Source organism: Tachypleus tridentatus, chromosome 13 (genome assembly GCF_004210375.1).
Source record: "Tachypleus tridentatus isolate NWPU-2018 chromosome 13, ASM421037v1, whole genome shotgun sequence".
NCBI lineage: Eukaryota > Metazoa > Arthropoda > Merostomata > Xiphosura > Limulidae > Tachypleus > Tachypleus tridentatus.
This window is the reverse complement of record NC_134837.1, coordinates 76,014,272-76,031,643: the sequence shown is the minus strand read 5'-3', so window position 1 is coordinate 76,031,643 and position 17,372 is coordinate 76,014,272. Positions and strand designations below refer to the sequence as shown.

The 17,372-nt window shown below is 32.7% G+C and overlaps 1 protein-coding gene across 26 annotated transcripts in view; it reads left to right on the top strand.

Annotated features, from left to right (window-relative positions):
- LOC143236454 (uncharacterized) overlaps window positions 1–17,372 on the top strand; it is a 146,935-nt gene that overhangs the window by 98,582 nt on the left and 30,981 nt on the right. For all 26 annotated transcript variants that reach the window (XM_076474711.1, XM_076474721.1, XM_076474714.1 and 23 more), the window contains 6 exons: window positions 6,631–6,710; window positions 10,088–10,171; window positions 10,565–10,630; window positions 11,680–11,737; window positions 13,468–13,554; window positions 16,151–16,227. In XM_076474711.1, coding sequence (XP_076330826.1) covers window positions 6,631–6,710; window positions 10,088–10,171; window positions 10,565–10,630; window positions 11,680–11,737; window positions 13,468–13,554; window positions 16,151–16,227 — 452 coding nt within the window. The remainder of the gene's footprint in view (window positions 1–6,630; window positions 6,711–10,087; window positions 10,172–10,564; window positions 10,631–11,679; window positions 11,738–13,467; window positions 13,555–16,150; window positions 16,228–17,372) is intronic.

Sequence of the window (17,372 nt, the reverse complement as noted above, 5' to 3'; positions counted from 1 at the left end):
GGCTAGCACAGATAGATGAAGTTTTGAAACAGAAAAAATTGTGTGAACCATTACAAGATTAATGTTTTATTGAACGTTAACTACAGAGGAAAAACTGAAGTTTGAAATAAACTAGTAGTTAAACTAAAACCTAAAGTATTTGTTTATATTAAACTTGTCGTCTAACATACGATATGTTTATAATAAACTTATCTAACATACGACAGGTTTATAATAAACTTATCTAACATACGATAGGTTTATAATAAACTTATCTAACATACGATAGGTTTATATTAAACTTGTTATCTAACGTACGATAGGTTTATAATAATAGTGTTTGTATTATAAGCTTTACAAAGGATATACAAGGTTGCGCGCCAGTTCCAAGTTTTATTTTTTCAGCTTAACTTTACGTTGAGCAGGTTTGATCGTGAACGTGCGAAAGATTCATGATTGTTATTTCTAGGAATTTAGTGCTTGATATAAAAACAGTGACGTATTTGGTAAACTGACCAGTCGTAAAAAAAAAGGAACCACAACTCTAGACACATCAATGGTACGTTTTGTACAGAATAATTTAATCTTAAACTGTCTCTTTATCACCAAAATCGTAGTTCGTAAATAATAGAAGAAGAAACATGAACAAAACAAACGATTCCATAGCACTGATATAAATGATCTTTCGCCCAGTTAGTATGTTGTTACATTGAGTTGTTAATTGGAATATCTCGCTTGCGTTTTCTCCGGGACCGAGAATAAGATATCACGTTTTACGCTGAATTCAATACTCGCAAACCCTAGAATTTGTGTTCACACTCGTTTACCCGACCATAATATTATCCCAGGGACTTAACAGATCTGTGGTTTGTAATGATGATGATAACAAGTAGAGACGGTTAGATCTCACGTTTAATCCCTCTTCCGAAAATTATATTCAACATTTATTCTTTCATTAACACGCTGTAACGTGCAAACAGAGAAAGACGTGTATCAGACTGTATGTAAAGAAAAAATAACAAACGTCTCTACAAAACGACATAAAAGTACTGTATTTTTTACCATCCACCTGTTAGAACTTACATCATGACTCAGTGATTCACAGAGGCTTAGGGCACGTAATAGAATACCGAGTTGATCGTATTATGTGCGACATGGGTGTGGAGTGTATTAATTAAATAATAAAACAATTATAGAGTGAAAGAATTTGGTGAGGGTTAATTAAGGATAATTGCAGTTGAAGCAGTAAGGTTTGTCGAGGGGTGTTTTAAATTCTACAAATCAGATGTAGGAATAGTACTTGGGTCTTGAGAACTTCCCTATATTTATACGTCAGTTTATTATTATTATTTTGTATTAATATTTGTACGGTGTTAGATACACCAAAATAATATGAATTAAGTGTGCAGACACTGTGGCTACGTTCATAAATGGAGTGAACGTTGTAAGTTTGTACAAAAGAAAGAGTCGGTCATGAAATTTAAACTGTTTTTGTTTCTTTTTTCATGTAATGTTTTAGTTTGATAATAAGAGTAGTGTAGCCTCAGTTGCTAATAGCAGAGAAGTCAATTAAAAATCATAAAATTGTTCACTTTTTTTAAATACCGACTTTTGGCCCCCTCACTGGTTTAACATGTAACTAGAAAACAGTACGAAACTGTGTGTGTGGCTTACGATTTAGTATCCCAACGTTTGATCTTTACTTTGAGGCTTGTTGTAATACTGTGGTGTGGCTTGGGAAATTTACATAATTTTGCCTGAACCATCTCAAATACTCCCCGATTTTTTCAGTTCTTACGGATATGTAGTACTACACAGAGTAATTGGAAGTACCATTTTTGCCGAATTAAAATTCGGGGTGTGACCATATGTATTTGAGCACAGATGGTAATAAGGCAAACTAGCATACGTTTTTAAACTCTTATACATATATTTTGACCAGTAACAAGCAGAGACCCCGTGTTTATTTATCAGGATTGACAAATAACTTCATTGACCAGTATATAAACTCATAAATTGGGTTGGGATTGTGTATTTATCAGGATCTACAAAATTATTACAGAACAAAATATTGTTTACTTGAGATTTTTGGCTCTTTGTCAGGTCCCACAACTACATCATCGAACAAAGCACAGTAACATGGATTTGTTGTTGTTTTTGGTATCACTGGTATGCGTGACTTAAACATATATATATGTACGTAGGATTTCAGGTTTTCAGATCCTTATGTTTGATGTTCAAGATGTTTAATAAAAGTGTAAACGAAACTGAAAACAGGAAAACCTGGCGTTGCATTGATGTCACAAACCGAACGTTTCTTAGAGTGATGGCGTATCTCTTGTTATAGGTACTACTTTGAACACCTCTAAATATCAACAAGACCCGATAACTTAGGAAACTTTATTTTTATTATTAACGCAGTTCTTAAAGTTTCGTTCTTGTGTTTCAAGGACTAGTGTTTTATTATCATCGTTTGACTTCTTTTCATTATGTTCAAATTGTGTGTTCACGATAATTATTACTTATTTAACGTATGTGTACCTAAAATAGGTGTCATCTGTACAAGAAGACCGTTTTACTGATACTTAAAATCTCTTTTATACAAAAAATATTACATCAGTAAACCTAAAATACGTATCCTTTGGGAAAAAACAAAACTGAAAATATTAGCTGTCTTTTTCTCGTGATTTCCAGTGAGAATGATATGAGCAGCCAATTTTCGGGAAGGAAGTCTAGTTAGTTCAGATTCCACTGCGAATTAACCAGTTGTAGGCCATAAGTAACAGTAGCGCCATTTGTTAATGCTCACAGCACGAGAGAGTAGCATTGTTGTCGTTGTGGGTTATGAGGGCAATTACACTCTATTTATATAATGTGTGAATTGGGTCGGAGGATTTCCGGTTGGTCACCTCGTAAAGCCCAAACGAGTAGTCAGATCGTATTTAACACTAAGATTCAGCGGTAGTCTGTAAGAAATTATCTCTTGTGAGGACCGACAAACATGGTGATAGATTGCTGTAATTACAGTGTCTTCAGGATTTCGAACAGCTGCACAGCGGGCTGTGAAACAACGAAGACGACGTATATGAAAGATATGGGCATTAGCGAGAAAGAAAAAAAAAGTTGAACAGAATGTATTTGTAGGTATCCCGTTCTTGGAATGACTCGTCATGTCACGTGATTTTTAGCTTATTATGAGTTAGCAAAACCAGAGGTTGACTTTTAAACACGTGAAGTATATGATCATAATTCTTACAGCTGTCGCAAATACTTCCTGCTTCCGTTGAACATTAGGGTTACGACGTTATTTTTTGTGTAGTATCTAGTACCTTGAGCCTGGGCCCGGCGTGGCCAGGTGGTTAAAGCGTTTGACTCGTAATCCGATGAGTCGCGACTTCGAATCCCTGTCACACCAAACATGCTCGCTCTTTCAGCCGTGGGAACGTTATAATGTACAGTCAATCCCATTATTCGTTGGTAATAGAATAGCCCCAAAAGTTGGCGGTAGGTGGTGATGACTAGCTGCCTTCTCTTTGATCTTGCACTGTTAAACTCGGGACGGCTAGTGCAGATAGTCCTTGTGTAGCTTTGCGCGAAATTCAAAAAACAAACAAAGAAACCTTGAGCCTGAGAGACACGTTATTTTACATATGGCTAAGTGACCAAGGTCAGAGACCTCTAGGTCCAACCAAGTATAACCAAGCCTAATTTAGAAAGTTACTGACCAAATGTAGGGCAATTCGTCCTCGTTTCTCGCCATTTACATGGCTGCGTTTTATCGAATAGCGGGACTGGCTGTCACTTTTATAATGTGCTCGCAAGCGAATCTACAAAACATGTATAGCACTATTTCGTGGGATTGTACTTTCTCCGTTTTGATCTTGAGATTTTCCAACGCTCCTGGCGATTAAGGAAATCCACAAATGCAATAGTTATTTATTTATGGGTATTAGATTTTCTGTTGAAATAGTATCACACCGTTTTAAGTTATATTTTTATAAATTTAGGTTGTTAGTTTATATAAGTTTTTACGTCCCTGAAGATTAAAATGTTGCATCTGTTACAATATTTTAATGACAGATAAATTTTGAGTTGGTGATTTATAAATAACTTGTTTTTAACGAGGCAGTTTTTGAAACATATTCTGTGCTAATGCATAAAATACCAAGAGCCGAAAGTGATTTTGGTAACATACATTCTGTCAAGTGATGCCATCTTTTGAAATGAGACGAAACTACATTAATACCCTGTCACGTTAAATGTTATTACTTTTTTGTTATTTAATAAAAATCTAGATTTCATATGAAGTTGATTCTCTTTGTTCATCGTATCATTTGGCTCAGATTCTCATCATTTTGTTTCCCACTCTCTATGGTACTGTGGTTTTCTTATTTTGAATATATATTCTTTTCACACTTTCATTTCTTTCCTATCCTGATCTGACATAATACTGTAACCTCAGATTCCTCCCCAGTTGTTCTGATATCATTTTTGAACTAATTTTTTTTATATCTCAATTATTCTCTAACAACAAAAATTATTCTTTTATTATGCTGTGCAAAGTTTTGTCCATTTTTATAATATATTTGATACCATTATCTATTTTCTTGATATTAAGTGATGCCTTGTTCTCTTCATAATATTGTGTGATACAGCTTCCCTGATGTTAGTGTCCTATGTTACAGTTTTTCTGCTCTTCTTAATGTGCTGTGATAAAGTTTCTCTGCTCTTTAAGTTCCTTTAGTATATTTTCTCTTTTTTATTGTTTTGTGAACCAGTTCTTTTCCTTTGGTTAATGTCGCATGGTATAATTTCTCTGATCTTAATGTTCTGCAGTGTCTCTCATCTTTTTCTTGTTGTCATGCCATACATTTTAAAAATTCGTCTCATAATTTCATGTTATGTGGTTTCTCCACTCCTCTTTTTAATGTAACTTGATACAGTTTTCCTGTTCATTTTCTTAATGTCCTATGGGACAAGTTTTCTACTCTCAATTTTGTTGTATAATTTCTGTGCTTATTGTCATTTTTATAATTATTAATTGGGATGCTGTTACTTGTTAATGCACATTACAAAACAAAAAATAGTAAACAATTACAAACTCAACTTTCAACCTTCTGTCTAACTGACAGTAGTGTAAAGGTATGTAAAACAATGGGAAAAAAGTTATGGCAAGACACGTTGGACAGTATTTACGCCATGCTGAACAGTATTGGTTAGAAGTTTTTTGGTCCTGTCCTTAAAATTGTCTTCATCAACAGAGAATATGAAACCCACTTTAGCAAACATATCCATATCAAATGAGTAAAACAAAATTAAAAAACAAAGCTATGGTGCTGTTTCATCTCTGACGTCCAGCAACACAATTGCTACTTATTTTCTGTATTTAGCAAACAGGTTTGGAAGCGGCTTCAAAAAAGCTAGAAAATAGTTTATTTCTATGTTTAAAATGTAGTGGTTTGACAAAAATTATAATACTTCCTATTTCAACAGCCTTTTGAACCATTTCTTATATATGTACAAGTTTGTTCATTGATCATGCAAATCACATGCAGCCTCATTCTTGGGTGTCTATGGTGTATGTATGTAATGACTATCCTTGCTGTGCTTCAGTCAAAAACCTTACTTCCTTCAGGAAAGATCTAACAGTATTTGAAAGAAGAGTGACAGCAGGTGCATCTGTAACTAAGACCACACAGATTGTTGATGATGCTTAGAGAAAAAGTAATGTTAGCAAGGACTGGAACTGTTGAAACAAGTGGTAGGATATCGTGTGATGTGGACCAGCTCACTCTGAACCAAAATATAATGTAAAACAGGAAAATAGAACAATTATAATATATTAAGAGCTCAATATATAACTCTAACAGCCAGTGCCAAAGAAAAATACATGATAAGAGGTAAGTTATCTGTGAACTCTGTTGCAATTGAAAGGAGAGATCAGGATAGGTCACATAATGTGAATGCCATTTCTTTCATAAGTCGCAAGCTTAGCTGTAGAGTCAGCCCAAGGAAGCATACATCAAAACTCTTGGCTCTAATTACAAGAGGCGGTTGTTGGCTCTGTTAGGGAACATATTGCAATTTTGATATGGTATTGGTTAAATCATTAAACTTAAAAAGCAAGGTTATAGGAAATCATTTCAGGAATATCTTAGTTGGTTCAAATACACACCACCGAACAACAGTTTTTTTTACTCGTGAAAAAAACTAAAGGTAGATATTTGTGGAAGTGTGTAATTCTTTTTGAAACTTTTCAACACTTACTCATGATGATCCAAACTATTATATGCACTGTTTTTTTGGTTGTGTAATTTTATTGTTTTTTTATCTGACCACATTATATAATCCTAAACCTTAAAAACAAATGTGTATATGAAAGTAGATAAAATTGAAAGAATCCATTGGGGATGTGTAATTTATTTATTATGTAATTAAAAAGTCAAGAATTTATATTAGTATTTTTTTTAAACAAAGTAATAATGAAACATAAAGATTTGTGGTCATGGTATTGGGGAAGTGACCTGCATGTATGTTGTGGACAAAGAGATAGAAATGTAAGATAGTTCTTTCATTGCAAATAATGCATGAAGTCATGAACTCTCTTCTAACTGTATGCCAGTATCTAATGTAAATTTTTATTTTACCCAGGGGATTATAGAGACTGATAGTGAAACAGCTTTTCAACTTGCTGCTTTGGCTTTACAAGTTTCTGATGGAGATTATATTGAGTAAGTATGGTTGATTTGGTTCACAAAGTAGTTTTATTTCATCAAATTCGAGTTGGAATTGGGTTTTGCTCAGCTTATCTAAACCTGGTTGGAGTAGAATACATTAAACTGTTTTACTTCATGAACATGGGTCTGCAAATTTAAACTTAATAAAAATTGTTTTGGTTTTAATAACAGACCGTCCATAATTTAGCTATGCAGATTTTGAAAATAATACTTATTTTCTCTATCACAAGGATTTTTTACAAATTGGGAAGAAAAATCTCTTTCTTAGATTAAGCTACTACTTTGTTTACTACAGTGAACATTTTTCATTATTAAGTTTGTTAACAAAAATACAAACAAGCTGTAAAGAAAAGGGAAGAGCATTGATGTCAAATGAACATGCATCCTCACTCAGTCTGATTTCTTTATTGGAATCTATGTCTTAAGTCTCAAAACTACGTGTTGTGGTCTTTTATGCATTGCAACTGGAGTATCTCATTTCAGTGATCAGCAGTAATTGACCATCATGTTGTTATTCCATCTTCCCTGATACCTCTTTTCTATTTCCTTATGTCTTGTTGAAACCCTTCATTTTGTTATTTACTTATGGCACTGAGATTTTTAGAGAAATAGTCAATATGTGAGTGTAAGAAATGAACTTTTAAGCTTGTATCACAACCCAACTCTGAATTTTACGAGCATGTTATTGACAATATTTTTGTAATTTAGGTTCATTTTGTTTCCTTAACATTTGTTAGTGGCATCTTAAAAGGCAATCAATGCTTCTTTTCCAGTTTTCCTTACTGCCCTTTTGAACTGTTCATCCTAAACCAATTTCAAAATCTTCAAAATTTTTTTCTTTACATTTCACTTCTGAAAGAGCTGGGAATTGTCCACATGGATACTTGATACAGCTACAATCTTGCTCTAATACCTTTACAGATTATTTCATCAAGTCCAGTTTTATGTGAAGTGGAGGTAATTGAATTTTTTGTGCCAATCAAAACTTTCATGTTCAGTGCTTTTTGATCCTGGTATCAGGCTGACTATGTGTAACCATTGCTTCTTTATCCAGTGCTGATTTCATGCTCTGCTGTCCCTCTCACACAAAAAAACATGGAAACTTTGTATAACCAGATTGTTGACTCAGTAACATACAGAGGACTTTTAAGTGTCAACAAAGTAGTCAACCATGTTCTTTGTAATTGACCTTATTAAGAAGAAATGTGAAATTTTTATAAGTTTTTTTTCAAGTGAACCAAATGAGCAATAGGAACAGATGCATACATGTTACCATTGTGAAGTAGAACATCTTTTAGACTTCTTTTGGAGGTATAAATGAAGAATTATCACTTGCATGGTTTATAGATTGCAGCTCCTAGCATTGATATTAATTCGGTAATATTTTTTCATAAACCAGTGAACCCTTTTGTGGAAAAAGTATGGTATAAATTCTTTCTCACAATTTCTGTACCAATAAAATTATTTCCCTAGAAAAAGTAAGTTCTTAGCTCGAAATCTTGACCCCAAAATCTATAAAGAATCCTTTGGAAGACCTAAATTTCTGACCAAATAATTAAGTTCATCTTGGGTGAAAAGTTGTGGTTCACCAGACATTTCAGGTTGAAAACAATCCACATAACCATTTCTAATATCAGTTTCAGAATCAGATCAAAATGTATAAAGAGTCTGGTGGAAAAGATACAGATACGTTAGGCCCATGAGCGACAGGTCTTATAGTGGAATGAAGGTTTGGATAAGAAATTTCCTTTTTAGTTTGAGTGTTATAGCCTTGCATGTCAAATGAGTAAAAATAGCAGTCATCTCAATGGTTTCTGGGCTCATGCATGCAAACCTTTGGAATTCTAAAAGGTGAAGACATTTTCCATCAACTCTTTAACACAAATGGTGCAAACTTTGTGCAGAGACCATGATTTCTCTTGGTCCCCAAGTTTATTCCAAAATGTGCATAATATGCTCTTTGATGAATTTTACAATACTCATGTTTCTTTCACACAAATGTATCACAAATATAACACAATATGTTTGGGTCATTCACACAACCTCTCATTGTCATAGTGACAAATAAGAGAAAAAAAATAGAAAAACATTGTTGATGTTTGTACATAAATGTTGATCACCACTGGCTATCAACATTTTAAGTATAACAAAATGTGACCTGATTTCAATAAAAATGACTCGTGAAAAAGTACATATGACATTTTAAAAATATGCCTGCAATGGAGAGAAATTGATATAATATTTGGATTGATCCTACAGGAATTACTGTGGAACATAAAATTTTAAAGACCGTGAAACTTTCACATGCCTGTGTAGTTAAACTTAATCAATAATATAATCTTTAGTCTTTTATATATAGGAGATTTTGTAAGTACTTGCAGGGTATTAGTTCCACGTACAAGTTATTTTTTTACCAGGTGTTATTTTGTAATCAATTTTATTTTTAGAATGATTTAGTGGTTTGTTTTTCATCTTTCACCTTGGTCATCAGATATTCTTTCAAATAAACATTCTTCTTCACAAAACCTTAAAAGGCAACTGATATTCTTTAAACCTTTTTCTTGTCATCCATTTATGGTGCTGTAAAACATGGCTCAAAGTTTTCTGTACAATCTGATTGTTAGTTAGGACATAGGTAAGACTGTATGTGAAAAATACTACCATACCAAACTTTCCAATGTTATTTCTGATTCCCATCCACCTAAGTACTTATTTGTAAAAACAATAGTAATTGCTTTAGTTTCTATTTGTTATAATGTAATGAAAGTATTGTTAATAAATACGATATTAATTACTGTAATCTTGTATTTGTTATAATGTAGTAAAAATATTGTTAATATAATACTATCATAATGTGTTTTATTATAATGTAGTGAAAATTTTATGTTTTTAACATGTTTGTGACAGTCCTTATTAAAATGTAGAAAAGGTTTTTAATGATTATTGCTTTATTGACATAAATTAGCACAATAATCTTTATTAAAATGTATGAAAGAAAATTTTGTAGTTAGTTGAACTATAAAATACAATGGTATATTTTTTTTAATCATAAAACTTATAATAACATTCAGTAATTTGACACTTTTTGTTGTTTAAAGTAATATGTAAATGTTATGTTGCAGTAAAAGTTTGGCTGTAAAATTTGGTGATTCAGTTAATTGAATCGGTAAATATAAAAACATTCTGTATATAACTTGTATTAACATGATACCTTTCAATGGGAAGAACAAAGTTTTACTAAAATTTGTGTATTTTTTTAATGGGTGATAACATAAATCACTTTCTCAAGATTTATTAAATTGTAATTAAATTTAAATAGTTAATTAATTGACATGTATGTTCTTATCTTTACAATTTTAATCTCGTAACAGTGAGGACAGGACTAACACTCTTCTAAAAAAACTGGCTGTACTTCCAACAAGTGTTTTTAAAGAACACCCTTCTTTGCAAATCTGGTAAGTTAGCTGAAAGTTTCGATGGATGGTGAAATAGATAGACAGTTAAGCATTGGAGATAAATATGTGTGTTTTGATGCTTTAAAATTATTATTATCTAATGACTTATCGACTTTTACTTTCATTAAATATATTAATTAAAATGATTAACAAGTGCTTAATGTTTTGTGTGCATTTAAACTTTACATTAAAGGTTTAATTAATTATCAGTATAAAAACAGAATTTGTAGGTTATGTCACATTTTGGTTTCTAGTTTTAGTCTTTTATGATAGTGTGACTTTTTATTTTGAACTTGTTTATGCTTTTAAAATAGGTCAAGGTGATTAGTAATGGTAATGCCTGTTTTATAAGGTTTCAAGTTTTCTAAGTTACCTCTTTATCATTTTTACCAGTAAAGACAAAGTTATTGGATACTACAAGAAGCTGCTAGGTCAGTCTAGAGGAGAGGCTATTGTCAAGTAAGATGCATTTAATCAAGAAAACAGTAGATTAAGGTTAAAGGAAGTAATAGCCAAGTTTTGGTCCTATTCTCTATAGATTATAATAGTACAATATAGGGACATTAAAAATATGATTTACTGAACTTGTTGAAGTTTGCTGTTGATGGTCTTCCCTCTGATAACTTGTGTGTATATCTATATATATCCAGTTCTTTTTTAACCTTTTTTGTTATATTTATGTTTCATAAGAAGATATTAATTCATTTGTATTCAAACATCAAGTCAAATATGTTCCTTTTCACACACAGAGACAAGAAGGTAACATCATAAATTCTTCTGATTTTGTCCGGGCATGGCTAGGTGATTAAGGCACTCGACTTGTGTTCTGAGGGTCATGGGTTTGAATCCCTATCACACCAAACATGCTTGCCCTTTCAGCTGTCTGGGTGTTATAATGTGACACAATCCCACTATTCATTAGTAAAAGAGTAGCCCAAGAGTTGGCAGTGAGCAGTGATGACTAGCTGCCTTTCCTGTAGTCTTACACTGCTAAATTAGGGACGGCTAGCACAGATAACCCTCGAGTAGCTTTGCACAAAATTCAAAACAAACCAAACCCTCTGATTTAATGGAAATTTGTGTTAGTATGGAAGTAAATGAAGACTTGTGATTTCAAAATTTTTTTCTTTGTGAGATTAACAAATATTTAAGTTAATAAATTTAAAAGCTTTTTTGTTAACCATGTTATGAATTCTTATTTTTGGAGCCAATGCAAATGTTTTGGATTTCAATGGTAATAGCTTCAAATTTTTGTGGATTTCAAAATGTAGGTTTTGTAAACGTTAAGTCTTAAGTTCTTATATATTCTTGTTTTAATTGTAATAATTTGGATTACTGTTTAATTTTTGTTGTAATTGGTTTTACATTTTATGAAATTATTCTGAAAAGTTTCTCAATAACAAATTACATAAATGTATTTGTTTTCAATGAAAATACTTAGTATATTTTACTGTAATTTTTTACCTAAATCATATGGTTATTTGGTTGTTGTTTTTTTCCCCCTGCAGTTATATGAGTATAGTGGAAAGCTTGCCTACATACGGAATTCACTTTTACAAAGTAAAGGTAAATACTACATGTCTACATTAATCTTATGAGAAGGTTTTAGCTCATATATTTTCCAGTGTAAGAGTTCTGTTAGTAATTAATATGCTAGATGGACAAACATGAAAATCCTCTCATTATGTGAGGGAAGTGAGAGTGTGGCCATCTCTTAAGTATCTTGAAACACTTATTATTTCAGCAGGAAGTATTAAAAGCCATTATTAACATCTGGGGTTTAATGCACAATTCACTGTCAATACAAGCAGAGTGACACTTTCAATGAGGAACAGTGGTTGAATGTTACTTGACAAGGAAGTTTGGCAGATATATTTGTAATTTTTGAATTGATCTAAAATGCTGCTTGATGAAATTTGCACACTAGTACATTTGCATGTAGGCTTTGATCAGGAGAAGCACACTTGCTTGTTTCACAATATTGGACTAGGATTTTTTCCATTCAAATGATATGAAAACTGTATCCAGGGAGCTTCATAGTATGGGTTTCCATTGATTTTATCACAGCCCATAAGCTGTAGATTGGCTGCTGTTGTACAATACAAGTGAAAGAAATAAGTTTTAATTGATGCAGAAGATGGATTTACTCAATACTAGCAGATGAAGCAATGACTGTGTATGTTGTAGCATTGACATATCCATGTGGAAGACTTTTAAAATGCAGTAATTGTTCAGTCTGTTTTTTTTTTTTTGTGTTTTGTTGTTGTTGCTTTATTTAAACTCTTTTAGTGACATGAGACCACAATCATATGGCCACTTCAAAAACAAATTTATCAGTAAGCTTGTTAACCAAAGGGCATAAAATGTAACTTGTATATTTTTCTTTATTAAGATTAAAGTATAGTTGTTGAAAATTTTTTTAAATAGGGAAGTTTTAATTGGAAGCAATATTTCATCAATGTAAGATTAGTTTGTTTTGAGCTAATCATGTGTCAAATAGTGAAATAGTAAAATCCTAAGTGAGAAAACTGAAATTCTTTTAAAAGTGGTCTAGTCCAATTATTAAACATAGGTGCTTCCATCTAATAACTAAAAATGAGAAAACAATCATAAATTTCCTCCTTTGTTTGTCATAGACATATTATGTATTTTTAGGTTTGCTACACCCATTTCTTGCTGTGTGTTGAAGTTAAAAATCATCAAAGATTTAGTTGATATGAAAAATCATTAGTATGTAATAAATGGAAAGCAAAATCCTAAATTTCCACTTTTGTTTATCATAGTCATAATATATATTTAATATTCACTAACATTCTTAAATAATTGCATTGTGTTAAAGTTATTGTTTTTGTTGTGAAACATAATTGAATTTTCACTGTAAAGTTTTGAAATCTGGTAATAGTTCTGTTCTTGTAGAAGTCTGTCTCAGTTGTAATTATCACTTTAACACAGTTGTCAACACTTAAATATACAAATGCAATTATAGGCTACTGCTTGTGATATCTTCAGGCCACAGTTGTCACACATTTGCATTTTGGTGACTGGATCACGAATTAATTCAGAAATTTGATTTTGAAAATGTATTTTAATAAACAACAAATTAAACTTTAACAGGAAGGGTTAGTTATTATGATGTTAAGTAGTATTCTGGTTATTATTATCATTAGTTTTTTATTCCAATAAACACCCAGTTTCTTTTTTAAATTATAATGTGCTCATATATTAAATTATTTATTTACAGTTTATTATAACTCTGTTCTACTGACACAATAAATTTTTTGTTTGTGACTGTTCAGGACAAAGGAGGGATACCGTGGTGGTTGGGCCTTAATTATAAAGGAATTAGTCAGTATGATTTTGTAGATAGGAAGAATCCGAGGAAGGTGAGGACATTACCATTACACTGTTCTGTATCAAAACAAGGGTTAACCCACCACAAATGCTGTAATTTGTTGTTGATAAGACTATTGGAATGTAAATATACTGAGATTTTATAATTTAACCAAGAAAAAATATTTACAGAATTTTTATTACTATTATTATTGAAGAGTGGAAGCTGCACTCATACCAGTAAGATATGACTTATTTCAGATTATTGTTATAAATAATTGGTTTTTTCAAAAAAATGTATAAATTTAATCAGTGTAATAATTATGTTTCTTGCTTTTTATTTAAGAACAAGCTGGAAAAATTCTTTTGATCATCACTGTTGACCACCTTGTCAGATTGTTTTTCAGTTTGTATGTCATTAATGAAATATACTTTTACTTTCTATCTTATTCTGAAAATTTTTATGAAATTACTTAATAAAAAAAAAACTTTTGATAGGAGTACTAAGCTTGAACTGTTTCAAATGCTTAACAAAACAGTTTGAATTGCTGTTAAATTATTGTGGAAATAGATATGTTTTGCATGGATAATTTGTTAAACTATGCCTTATGATAAAAATCATATTTGAAAAGATTTTTCCCAATTTTTACTTGAAGAATGTGTTATGTATTACAGGATGCATGTGCATCCTTGAAAGTACTTGAAAAGGACCCTTTGTTTGTAAAAGTATTTGAAAATATTGTAATAGAATATATATTATTTAAATGTATGTTGTAGAGTTAAGCTCAATAAATAAATAAATTTTTCTTTTTAGTCTACATTCACATGTTGAACAAATAAATAGGAATTTTATACAATTTTGGTAGAATCTGATGGATTTTGATGTAGATTTTAGCTGACAAAAAATGCTTGAAATTGATTTGAGTAATTCAGTAAGAAATATGGATATTATTAAAACATTAATATTATTAAAGAATACTTATAATTTTATATCAAAAATAATGCTGTAGAAGCTGGAGACAAAAGTTGAAAGGTTAGTGGACAATATATTTCTACCACCCTCTTGATCTTGCTCTCTGATGGCCAGAAATTTTTACTCATGTATCTCGCACTTCTGCTTCATCCCCCACCTGTTAAGATACAGGCAGAGCAATTACCTCTTTCGGTTTGGGCTTATCTTCTCTATAACTGTATCTTCCCCTTTACACTGATGGAACTCAAGCTTGCTCTTTATTGATGTGGCAGTACATCAGTCATACCTGATAATATTCATTATGAGATGCTGTGCCATATCTCTCCTGCCTTTCTTGCTATTCTTTGACCATAAGCAGTCATGTGTAAAGTATACAAGAGTACTGAACATCCTCCATGTGCTCTCTTCCACCTCTTGGGGAGCAGTTCGATGTTCTATGCTAAAAATCTACCATGTCCTTGTTTAATCAAAATTGGACTATGGGTCTCTAGTCTATGGTTCTGCCAGGGCCTTAGCCTTGAAGATGTTGGACCCTGTTCACCATTAGCTTCTTTGGCTTTGCACAAGGCCTTCTACAATTGAGAGTTTATACATTGAGTTTCATTAACCTTCTCTACACCTTTGCCATTTGGAACTTTCTGTACTGTATACTTAAAAACTTCAATCCTTACCTCAGCATCCCACCTGGGGTTGTGTAATGCTTTCTCAGAATAAACAGTCTGCCATTGTTTTTTTTGGCCTTCACATCCAGAGCACAGTTGGATGAATTGGGTCTGTCCTTGATTAACATAACTGTATCTGGTCAGCTCATCCCATCATGGCTAATTACCATCCCCAAATATAACTTTTCCTTGAGTCATCTGTAAAAGATGGATAATCCTGATTGGAAGTACCATCTAATATTTGCCGAATATCTTTCGAACCATCCCTTCATTCTTATTTATATGAATGGTTTGAAATCAGGTGACTGTTTGTTGTGGTTCAGTGGCTACACACAGAAGCTCCTCTACAGTTTTTGTGTTCACTGCCAAATTGTACACCATTTCTCTTGCCCTGGATCATATAGAAACTAAGCAATGTTCAAATTATACTATTCACATCGACTCGCTTAGCTCGCTACTGGTCCTGGAATCGCTTTATGTTAGTTTTCACCCTGTTCTTGTTGATATTCAAAATTGACTGGCTCAATTCTCTTTACCATCTACTTCTATCCAGTTTTTCTGGATACCAGGCCATGTCAGAATTCACAGGAACAAGCTCGCTGACATCGCAGCTAAGTCTGTCTGTTCTGGTGCTATCATGGCTGTACTTATCTCATACATGGACTAAGGTTCTGTATTTAAGGCTTGGCTCTGTGTGAGTTGGCAGTCAACTTGGAGTGAGCAATGTGACTTTGTTTTGTTTCAGTGTGATTCCTTTTTACGTATTTTAATAATTTTACTTTTTTACCAGTTGTTTGGTACAGATAACCTAGTTGCTTTGTGCCAATAAACTGTAAATCACTGACTTGTGGATGAGAAGAGGGTGAAGAGTAGTAACTGTAATTAAAAACAATAAATACAAAATGATTTTATACGTATAATGTCATAAAAATAAACTAATAATATAGAACCAAGGAAATTGATGGTGACGTTGTTTTTTTTGTATTTAGAACTCATCTGATATGTTTCATTTAGATATTTCCGTGGAAACATCTAGATAACTTGTACTTTAGAGACAAGAAGTTTTCTGTGGAGGTACACAGCCCTAGAAGGTGAGTAATGTTTTATCCAATAAATACTGAGGAATAGAATCATGTTTGTTAGCTTGTACAATAAAAAACTCAAAATAGAGATAATTGTTCATAGGTGATTAAATATTTGATAATGCAGTTGTGCTTTTGTTACAGTTTGAAAATACTGAATCATTAGAATAAGAATATTTTTCCCACCCCTCCTAGACATGTATTTTATCCAATATTCTTGTTGGACATTTTACTTTTTTTTTACTAATTCTTCCAACAGTTTTAGATTGTATTTTATAAGCTGTGAACATGTGCATGTCCTGGAAGCCAAGGAAATGATTATCTCTTGCAATTCACTTTCATGCTGTGCATATTTAGTTCTATAGCTGTATAGCTAATTTTGTGTCGTATAGTTCTGTTACAATTTGTGTAGCAATTGTTGCATGAATCAAGGAAAAGATTATTACATTATTTATCTTATTTTAACTTGAGTATTTGAAGTCAGTGTTTTGTCATTTTATATAAACTACTGAAATTTTTAATAGAACTTATAGCGTATGGGCATGTGTATATTCTTCAGAAGTGTGATGTTTTCCAATCATAATGCAACTGTTGTTTAATCACTTCCTCCTACAGTTAATGCATTGCACAGGGTCAAGTCTGTTTTTTTAACCCTCACATTACTAACTTGTTTTTATGCTAGTTCACATATTGCACTATAATGAATGACCTCATGTTAACCCCTCGGTGTGGATTCCTGTACGTGGTGAGGGGACCTCCCAGGGAAGGTTCTGTTCTATCTGGTTACCTACTCTGGGATATAAACATCCACCCACGTGTTTGCCGTGCGTGGCGACCCGTGAAGGGGAGGAGAGGATCCTGGTGGTTGAGGGGTCCAACCCTAACACACCACTTTGGCCTCGAATTCCTGTAGACAGGCGGCCTTTCGGTGGCCCTCCTTGGGTCAATCGGCTGGTCCACTTGGGCTAGAGTCAACCAAGTACCAGTGTTGGAAGTTCTCAACGGGTGTTGTGGACATTGTGCCTGATGCTGGTGTTTGGGTATAGTGCTCACGAAACCCTGGCATTGCTGCATTGTCCTTGCGTGACTTTGTAGTGCATCCCCTTGTAGGGCTCCATGGTGGGTGGGGTCAGTGGGTACCGAAATTTTTTCTT